The 10,598-nt window shown below is 35.2% G+C and overlaps 1 protein-coding gene and 1 pseudogene across 1 annotated transcript; both read left to right on the plus strand.

Annotated features, from left to right (window-relative positions):
• The first annotated feature begins 1,579 nt into the window (after window positions 1-1,579).
• Window positions 1,580-2,558, plus strand: LOC473191 (interferon alpha-17). Its single transcript, XM_001152078.5, has one exon. The coding sequence runs from the start codon at window positions 1,629-1,631 to the stop codon at window positions 2,196-2,198; it is 570 nt and encodes a 189-aa protein (XP_001152078.4). The 5' UTR covers window positions 1,580-1,628; the 3' UTR covers window positions 2,199-2,558.
• Window positions 2,559-6,129: 3,571 nt separating this feature from the next.
• LOC473190 (interferon omega-1-like) lies at window positions 6,130-6,724 on the plus strand (annotated as a pseudogene).
• The last annotated feature ends 3,874 nt before the right edge of the window (window positions 6,725-10,598 follow it).

Below are 10,598 nucleotides of genomic sequence, written 5' to 3' on the forward strand. Positions count from 1 at the left end.
TGGAAATTTTTGTCATTATCTATTATAATCCCAGCAAATATGCGCATGAGGAAGCAAAATGCCTTCATTCTTGAACCCTTTCCAGTAGAAGAAAAAATGAGAAACTAGTAAAAACTCCACTTACTAAATAGCTGATTTGCTAAAGCAGACCTCATTCCATTTAAGGGTTCAGTATCTATAGGGCCTACCTATGCAAAAAAAAAAAAAAAAAAAGTAGAGCCAGAGTTCAGGACCACTCTGAAAGTTAATTCTTTGCATAATAATATTCAATATTTATAGATTTATGAATTTAGAACAAAGATGGTCTTTTTTATTTGATAAGAATTGACTTGGATAGGAACTTCTGAAAATCTTTAGGGAATATGAACTTCAATGAAAAATGCCAAAAATGATTTAACTTATAATATTTCCTAATTCACATATGTTTATTGGAATGATACTTCTTCGAAGAGTACAAAAATTAGTTCTTGTAGTGTATGTAAACAAATCTGACATATTACAATAGTTTGTGACTCTCCAACAACTCTATCCAACAAAATTTCATTGCTTAATACACATCTTTCTCATTGGGTTTTCTTGTGTACGATATGAGAAGCACTGGTATTGAGTTCATGAAGATAAACAAAATATTTGTAAGATCAGTGTTACAAACCTGTGGCAAATAGATGACTGTGATTGAAGGACTTTTTGTCCATTTTTTGCTGGATTTTAAAGTCTTATCACAGTATGTGGCTTTAACCTGTATATATTTGGGCTGCCATTGACTATCTTATGGTTATTACTTATGTTTGATCCTCAGTTCTTCAGGATGTTTTGTAGACTTTGAGAATTCAATGCAAATAGCTTATGTTATATGATTTATTCCTACTAAAGTTATTCAACACATATACATTTATGTCAAGTGCTGAAAAGAAAAAAGTGTTGGCAATATGTGGATGAATACTGCAGCTAGTGAAGTTTACAAATTATTTTCTCATATAAAGCAAAATTCAAAGCTTCATACACTAAGAGAAAAATTAAAAAAAATTATTCATTCATATTTTTAGGAGTTTTGAATGATTAGTTATGTAATTATATTCATATTATTAATGTGTATTTATATAGATTTTTATTTTGCATAGGTACTTTGATACAAAATTTACATGAACAAATTACACTAAAAGTTATTTCACAAATATACTTATCAAGTTAAGTTAAATGTCAATAGCTTTTAAACTTAGATTTTAGTTTAACTTTTCTGTCATTCTTTACTTTAAATAAAAAAAGCAAACTTTATAGTTTTTATCTGTGAAGTAGATGTATACATAGTATACATAAATACATATGCCAGATCTGTGTTATTAAAACTTCATGAAGATTTCGATTACAAAAAATACCATAAAAGACTTTGAGTGCAGGTGAAAAATAGGCAATGATGAAAAAAAATGAAAAACATTCTTAAACACATGTAGAGAGTGCATAAAGAAAGCAAAAACAGACATAGAAAGTAAAACTAGGGCATTTAGAAAATGGAAATTAGTATGTTCACTATTTAAGACCTATGCACAGAGCAAAGTCTTCAGAAAACCTAGAGGCCAAAGTTCAAGGTTACCCATCTCAAGTAGCCTAACAACATTTGCAACATCCCAATGGCCCTGTCCTTTTCTTTACTGATGGCCATGCTGGTGCTCAGCTACAAATCCATCTGTTCTCTAGGCTGTGATCTGCCTCAGACCCACAGCCTGGGTAATAGGAGGGCCTTGATACTCCTGGCACAAATGCGAAGAATCTCTCCTTTCTCCTGCCTGAAGGACAGACATGACTTTGGACTTCCCCAGGAGGAGTTTGATGGCAACCAGTTCCAGAAGACTCAAGCCATCTCTGTCCTCCATGAGATGATCCAGCAGACCTTCAATCTCTTCAGCACAGAGGACTCATCTGCTGCTTGGGAACAGAGCCTCCTACAAAAATTTTCCACTGAACTTTACCAGCAACTGAATAACCTGGAAGCATGTGTGATACAGGAGGTTGGGGTGGAAGAGACTCCCCTGATGAATGAGGACTCCATCCTGGCTGTGAAGAAATACTTCCAAAGAATCACTCTTTATCTAACAGAGAAGAAATACAGCCCTTGTGCCTGGGAGGTTGTCAGAGCAGAAATCATGAGATCCCTCTCGTTTTCAACAAACTTGCAAAAAAGATTAAGGAGGAAGGATTGAAAACTGGTTCAACATGGCAATGATCCTGATTGACTAATACATTATCTCACACTTTCATGAGTTCCTCCATTTCAAAGACTCACTTCTATAACCAGCACGAGTTGAATCAAAATTTTCAAATGTTTTCAGCAGTGTAAAGAAGCGTCGTGTATACCTGTGCAGGCACTAGTCCTTTACAGATGACAATGCTGATGTCTCTGTTCATCTATTTATTTAATTATTTATTTAATTATTTTTAAGATTTAAATTATTTTTTATGTAATATCATGTGTACCTTTACATTGTGGTGAATGTAACAATATATGTTCTTCATATTTAGCCAATATATTAATTTCGTTTTTCATTAAATTTTTACTATACAAAATTTCTTGTGTTTGTTTATTCTTTAAGATAAAATGTCAAGGCTGACTTTACAACCTGACTTAAAAATATATGATTTAATTAAGTTACCTATCATAATTTTATTCAAGTTATTAAAAAAACATTTTTCTGTACCTGGTTATATGTTGCCTTCAGGATATAAACGTGAACATAAAATATACAGTCCCTGTTCTCTTGTATCTTTGATTTTTGTCAGGAAAGAAGTCTAAAAACAATAATAATGCTGAATTAATATCAGTGATGCTAACTGCTATAATGTGAGGAAGTAAAATACAATGAATTCCTCTTAGCAGAATGTAGATTGAGACATATCTGGAAATAAACGCAGAGATATTCTCTGTAAACTGACTTCAACATGTAAATGAAGATGTACATTGCAAGTCAGATATGTGAATTTGCAGTTTCCAAGGCATACGAAATCTGGAAGTTCATAACTGGCAATGGAAAGCCCGAAAATGAAGGCTGTCATGTGGGGAGCAAGTGGAGAGGGAAAAAAAGACTTAAACTGGATTCTGAGAACCTTCCACCATTAAAGTGGGCGTACAGAAGAGTCACAAAGAAAACAGAGGTGGAAAACCTTAACATTAGAAGGACGAGAGGGAATGATGATAAAACATATACCTTATGCTGAATGACGAGTTAATGGGTGCAGCACACCAGCATGGCACATGTATACATATGTAACTAACCTGCACATTGTGCACATGTACCCTAAAACTTATAGTATAATAATAATAATAAAATTAAATTAAATTTAAAAAATTAAAAAAGTGTATTTAGAAAATAAATGTGCTTAGAAAAGGAATCAATAAACTTATGGAAAATGTGAATTAAAACTGAGCACTACAGCAAGAAAATAGATGGCAATGCAGAGCTTACTGAGAGCTGGATTCATAGAATTAATCAGCAGAAGCCATACTGGGGTAGGTAGAAGAGTGAATCAGAAAAGAAAAATCAAGATAACACATACAGAAAATTGTGAGAGATCTGCCTTTGCAAAGGGAAGTAATAAGCTGGAACCCCCAAAACTGTGGAGTATCTTTTATCTTCATAGTGTTTCCTTTTTGAAAATACATGTCAATGAATAAATTTCATAAATGTGATGCATTGGTAAATCATATAAATACATTTAATATCTTATATATTTAAAGCATAAAATATAAAATTATTTACAATAGTAATTGATCATTATTGTGATTAATACTCTGTTAAATGTCAGTAAAAACTGACACATTTCTTTCATAAAATAAAATTGGAAACTGGAAAAGAGAATCTCTTTCTCAATACTTTAGGAATGGGGAAAGGATTCCCTATTTAATAAGTGGTGCTGGGAAAACTGGATGGCCATATGCAGAAAACTGAAACTGGACCCTTTCCTTACACCTTATACAAAAATTAACTCAAGATGGATTAAACACTTAAATGTAAAGTTCAAAAGCAGAAAAACCCTAGAAGAAAATGTAGGAAATAGCATTGAGGACATCGGCATGGGCAAAGATTTTATGATGAAATTGCCAAAAGCAACTGCAACCAAAGCTAAAATTGACAAATGGCATCTAATTAAAGAGCTTCTGCACAGCAAAAGAAACTATCAATCATCATGGTGAACAGGCAACTTACAGAATGGGAGAAAATTTTTACAGTCTACCCAATTGACAGAGGTCTAATATCCAGAATGTACAAAGAACTTAAACAAATTTACAAAGAAAAAAAAAAGCCCCATCAAAAAGTGGGCAAAGGACATGAACAGACACTTCTCAAAAGCAGACATTTATGCGGCCAATAAACATGAAAAAAGCTCAACATCACTGATTATTAGAGAAATGCAAATCAAAACCACAATGAGATACAATCTCATGCCACTCAGAATGGTGATTATTAAAAAGTCAGGAAACATCAGATGCTGGTGAAGCTGTGGAGAAATAGGAAAGTTTTTACACTTTTGGTGGGAACACAAATTAGTTCAACCATTGTGAAAGACAGTGTGGCGATTCATCAAGGATCTAGAACCAGAAATACCATTTGACCCAGCAATCCCATTCCTGCGTATATACCCAAAGAAATATAAATCATTCTCTTATAAAAATACATGCATGTGTATGTTTATTGCAGCATTATTTACAATAGCAGAGACAGGAAACCAACCCAAATGCCCATCAATGATAGACTGGATTTAAAAAATTGTGCTTAAAACCTAGGTGACGAGTTGATAGGTGCAGCAAACCACCATGTCACACGTATACCTTTGTAACAAATCTGCATGTTCTGCACGTGTATTCCAGAACTTAAAGCAAAATCAAAAAGAAAGAAAGAAGGAAAGAAAGAAAGAAAGAAAGAAAGAAAGAAAGAAAGAAAGAAAGAAAGAAAGAAAGAAAGTTGGTCAAAATCAGCTGAAAATACAACATGAACCAAGGAAATTCAGAGAGCAGGAGATGGTTGTGTATAATTGAGGAAAAAAGGAGATTAATAATTAAAGGAAATCCCAATACAAAATTTACACATCATGTATAAATAACAATAAGTTATTTTACATTGAAATTCCATTCTGCTTGCATATATATTTATTTATTTATTTATTATTATTATACTTTAAGTTTTAGGGTACATGTGCACAATGTGCAGGTTAGTTACATATGTATACATGTGCCATGCTGGTGTGCTGCACCTACTAACTCATCATCTAGCATTAGGTATATCTCCCAATGCTATGCCTCCCCCCTCCCCCCACCCCACAACAGTCCCCAGAGTGTGATGTTCCCCTTCTTGTGTCCATGTGTTCTCATTGTTCAATTCCCACCTATGAGTGAGAACATGCAGTGTTTGGTTTTTTGTTCTTGCGATAGTTTACTGAGAATGATGATTTAGCCTAAAAAAACAGAATTCTTACCCTGTGACAGGCCATGGAAGGCGGCGCCTGCAACTTATCATTGCTCAGCTCCCTGGATGAAACCCCTTTCATAGGGGTATGTATAGGGGTCTAGCCTCCTGCTTAGCTGGAGTTATAGCTTCTTTTGTGGGGAAGCCTGGATATCTAAGGCTCCAGGGTCCCCACGCATTCCTGAGCGGCTGCTCTGCTGAAAGCCTATGTAGCCCTACATGTTAGACTGAAGGCCCTGGTAGAGTGGGTTCACTAGGAGATCTCCTGACCTGAGGGTTGCAAAGATCCCTGGGAGAAGTGTGGGTCCCCAGGGGTGCTCACTTACTCACCACTTCCCTGGGAGGGGGAGGCTCCCCTGGCTCTGTGTCACTCCTGGGTAGGCAGTCGTCCTGCCTTGCTTTGCTCTGTTCTCCATGGGTCAAGTTGTTTTCTTGAGTCCCAATGTGTGTACCTGGATGTTTCAGTTGAAGGTGCTGTATTTACTTGCCCCTTCCATTTCTCTTCATGAGACTGGCACACACTAGCAGCTTCTAGGTGGCCGTCTTGGCCAACCCTGAAAACTATTTGTTTCCAACTAAAAGCCATGCATACAAAGAATGCCTTCTGAGAACCTGGAGTCCAAGGTTCATCGAGACCCCAGCTCAGCTAGGCCAGCAGCACCCTCATTTCCCAATGGTCCTCCTGCTTCTTCTACTGGTGGCCCTGCTGCTTTGCCACTGTGGCCCTGTTGGATCTCTGGGCTTTGACCTGCCTCAGAACCATGGCCTACTTAGCAGGAACACCTTGGCACTTCTGGGCCAAATGTGGAGAATCTCCACTTTCTTGTGCTTCAAGGACAGAAGAGACTTCAGTTTCCCCCTGGAGATGTGGATGGCAGCCAGTTGCAGAAGGTCCAGGCTGTATTTGTCCTCCATGAGATGCTTCAGCAGATCTTCAGCGTCTTCCCCACAGAGCACTCCTCTGCTGCCTGGAACATGACCCTCCTGGACAAACTCCACACTGGACTTCATCCGCAGTTGGAATGCCTGGAGTCTTGCTTAGGGCAGGCAACAGGAGAGGAAGAATCTGTGGGGGTGATTGTGGCCCTACACTGGCCTTGAGGAGGTACTTCCAGGGAATGCATGGGAATCCAGGGAATCTACCTGAAAAAGAAATACAGTGACTGTACTTGGGAGATTGTCAGAGTGGAATCATGAAATCCTTCTCTTCATCAACAAACTTGCAAGAAGGACTGAGAAGTAAGGATGAAGACCTGGGGTCATCCTGAAATAATTCTCCTTGATTAATCTGCCATATCACACTTGCACATGTGTCTTTGGCCATTTCAATAGGCACTTATTTCTGCCGTTGTCACAGAATTTATTGAATTAAATTCAGCAAATACCTTGTTAACAACAGCAAGCAAGTATATGTTAAAAACATTCAGCTCTGGTCTTTGGTTCCTAAGACATGACTGCCCTGATGTGTTTTATTTACTTACTTATTTCCATTCTTTTTGCAGCTGTTTCATTTATAATATTTCGATATTTTACATATAATAACATGTTCATCTTTACATTGTATTAAAATTTACAAATATATTCATCTTTCCATCTTATTAAATTTGCATTTGTCTTATTCATTAAATTCTCATTTGTTTTATTCATTAAGGAAAATGTCTTGAAATCCTTTTTTCTAAAAACAAAATCCACACGCAATTTTGAACAAAATTGAAGAAAGGATGATAAAATGTATTTGTTCATTTATTCCATTCACATTATATGTATAAGTTAAGTAAGTGGCAGATTGTAGAGTTCCCTTCAAGAAATACAATTGAATGAAGCACTCTCAGTCTTACAGAGAAAGAGATGTAAAAACAGTAGTAATGCTTACTTTATTGCAATTATTTTAAATGCTAGAAAAAGAAGTAAAGGAAAACAATGTTCTCACACCGGAAGCTTTAGGTACAAATGATGCCAGGAAGGGAAAAACAATATTAGATGTCCTTCTTAAGGTACATGGGGTATATGTACAGTTGACCCTTGAACAGCCTGGGTTTGAACTGAATGGCTCCACTTATACATCTTTGTTTGTTTGTTTTTTCAAATACAGTTCAGCTTCCATATCTACATTTTCTGCATGTAAAACTAAACATGGATAGAAAATACAATATTTGTGGGATGGGAAACTTGCATACATGAAGGGGACTTCAGGATGTGAGTTTGCACAGATTTGGGTCACTGCAGGACAGATGTGGAGTCTTAGAACCAAAATCCCAGAGATACCAAGGGAAATAGTAATTCCGGAATCTTACTGGCAGCTGGGATCATGGGTCTAGAATGAACAACAAATACCATGGGCAAAGGTATTAATGTGGGATTCTTTATTGCATGTCTGGTATTGAGGGCATGAGAATGGATATTTATAACATAGTTATAAATAGAGGGAACAATGAGACAGGATCTAAACTTAGTCCTGCAGATCCTCAGCAGTTATAGGTAGGGCAGAGAATGAGTGTCTGTGAAGGGCAAAGAGCACTTGGGAGGAGTGGTCAGTGCAGCTGGAAGGAGAAATAGCAAAGAATGGAGGGAGAGACAAGCGAGGGGTAGACAGTGGTGTTTTCAGGGAAGACAAAGGCTGACCTGTCCTAACGGACTCGAAAACAGATGCCATCAGTGACCTTGGGTTGATTTGGTTTAGTAGAATGAATGGGACAGAAACTTGATGGGAGTGGGTTGAAGAGGAAATACAATAAGGACATTAGGGTATTCCATATACAAAAAATTATCTTGGGAAGCTTGTTTGTGGAGTTGGGAAATAAGGTGATACCTGGAGGAGAATGTGAGTTAACATCTTCATATTTCATTCTTTGAAAAGGATTTTCAGAAAACACTAACAAAACACGCATATTTTGTTAGTGTTTTCTGAAAATCATTTTCAAAGAATAGATGAATTCGAACAAAATTTTTAAACATTTTTTGTTGATATATTGTTGAAAAATTAAAATTTATGGATTTAAGGTGTACAACGTAGTGTTTTGTTTTAATTATACCTTGTTTAATGATTCTGACAATCAAGTTAATTAACACATCCATCAGCTAACATAGTTATAATGTTTTTTTGTGCATGGTGAGAACATATAATATCTACTCCCTTAGCAAATTTCAAGTATGCAATGCACTATTATTAACTATTTTTCCCATGCTGTACTGAACATTTTAAATATTTGATTTATTTAAGCTATTATTTATATATTTGATTTAAAATGTTGCTTATTTATTTGGCTAAAATGGTAATTTATCATTATTCTAATTAATACTACTTGGTAGTAAATTTCAATAGTAACCCATTTACTTGCCAGTTTAAATTCTTTTTACAATCAAGATTTACAATTTTGATTTTATTTTACCTGTTATTTCATTTACTCTAGTTTCGATGTTGGTTGTTTAAATTATTGATTGATAATTTTATAATTCCTAATCATTGTCAAAACATTTCCTATATATTGTAGCCATAATCTTTTGATGCATACTTATTCTTTATTTCATGTGTGTACCAAGCACTAAACAGTTCCTTGTATATTTTTCCAAGCACTGTCTAGAACATAGAACCACATGCCTCCTTAAGTCTTTTGATTTTACACATACTCAGCTTCTTTTCTTGTAAATATGCTTTTACATTTAATTATGTAATATATTATAATTTTTTTCATATGCTGTGAGAATCCAAATTGATTTTTGTTAGAGTGACAATTATTGTAGAAAATCCTATTGTAATTTATTTTCTTTCTTATTAACAATAGATGCAGCTCTACCATCAATCTAGTTAATTCTGATAATACAACGTTTTGAGTTTTTTTCTGTATTAATATGGTTGCTAAACTTACTAACTACTACACTTACATTACTTCTGATATTTTAAAACTCATTTAATTCTTCTGGTTGAGCTACCTAAGTTCAAGAATTCCTTTATATATTTTGATATTATTGCTTGCATTATTTCCTGATTAAATTTAGAGTTGTTCTAAGATAGAGAGCATTGGCTTCATGAAATCATAAGCATCTGTGAATCCTAAAACAGCTAGTTATACTATATAACCAAGAATGTAAGATAACATAAAAATGAATGAGAGAAATTAGATTAGAGACTTGAATGTAGGCTGGTATTTAGTGATGTGCTTCTACCATGTAGTGTATAAAAGGCAAAAATACTAACTTTAGAGGGCAGAAGTCTGGCAAACACCATCTTAACCAAGCGATTAAGTTAACATCAGCCGTAATAAAACATATCAATATCATGTACCTTGAATATTGTGTGATGAGATGATAAGATAAACTCTGTGGTTTTAATCCTTTAAACACATAACCTCAGCATAATCCTGAGTAAACATGGGACAAATCCAAATTGGTGAACAGTCTATGAAATAACTGAACAGTCTATGAAATAACTGAACAATATTCTTCAAAAGTTTCAATGTCATGAAAGCCAAAGAAAGACTGATCATGTGTTACAGATTGGAGGAGACTGAAGGTATGACAACAAAATGCAATGTGAGATTCTGGATTGATTCTTGAAATAAGATAAGACATCAGTTTTTAAAAATCTGAGGAAATCTTAGTAAAATCTGAATGTTAGTAATATTGCCCCAATGTTCATTTCTTTGTTTTGATTCATTATACCATGGTCATGTATGTTTTTAACATGAGAAGAAACCGGGTTAAGGACATAAGCAAAATCTCTACAGTATCTTTGCAATTCTCTGTAAATCTAAAATTGTTGCAAAGTAAAAAGTTAAAAATGAATAGATTTTCAAGATTCTAGACCTTACTGGTTTTAAATTTGTTAATGTATTTAATTGATTTAAATCATTCATTAAATTCCTAATTTTTTTTCAGAAGACAGAAAATTCTATCTATAATGTAACTGTTGGAAAGATTGTTCCTTAGCCATTAAGGTTCCTCCAGTCAGAATGTGCAATCAACCCAGCAGCAAACTCTCTGGCCTACAGCATAAAAGGCATCAACCAGCTGCCAAGTGAGATGATTCAGTCTTTGGTCATCTCAGTCCTTCTCCTCTAATGCAATGGGCTATCCTCTCTTCCCCAGAGGTGCTTACATTTCCACACCTCTAATTCCTTTAGTGAGCCCCTCTAGATGTGCCCT

Source organism: Pan troglodytes, chromosome 11 (assembly GCF_028858775.2).
Source record: "Pan troglodytes isolate AG18354 chromosome 11, NHGRI_mPanTro3-v2.0_pri, whole genome shotgun sequence".
NCBI lineage: Eukaryota > Metazoa > Chordata > Mammalia > Primates > Hominidae > Pan > Pan troglodytes.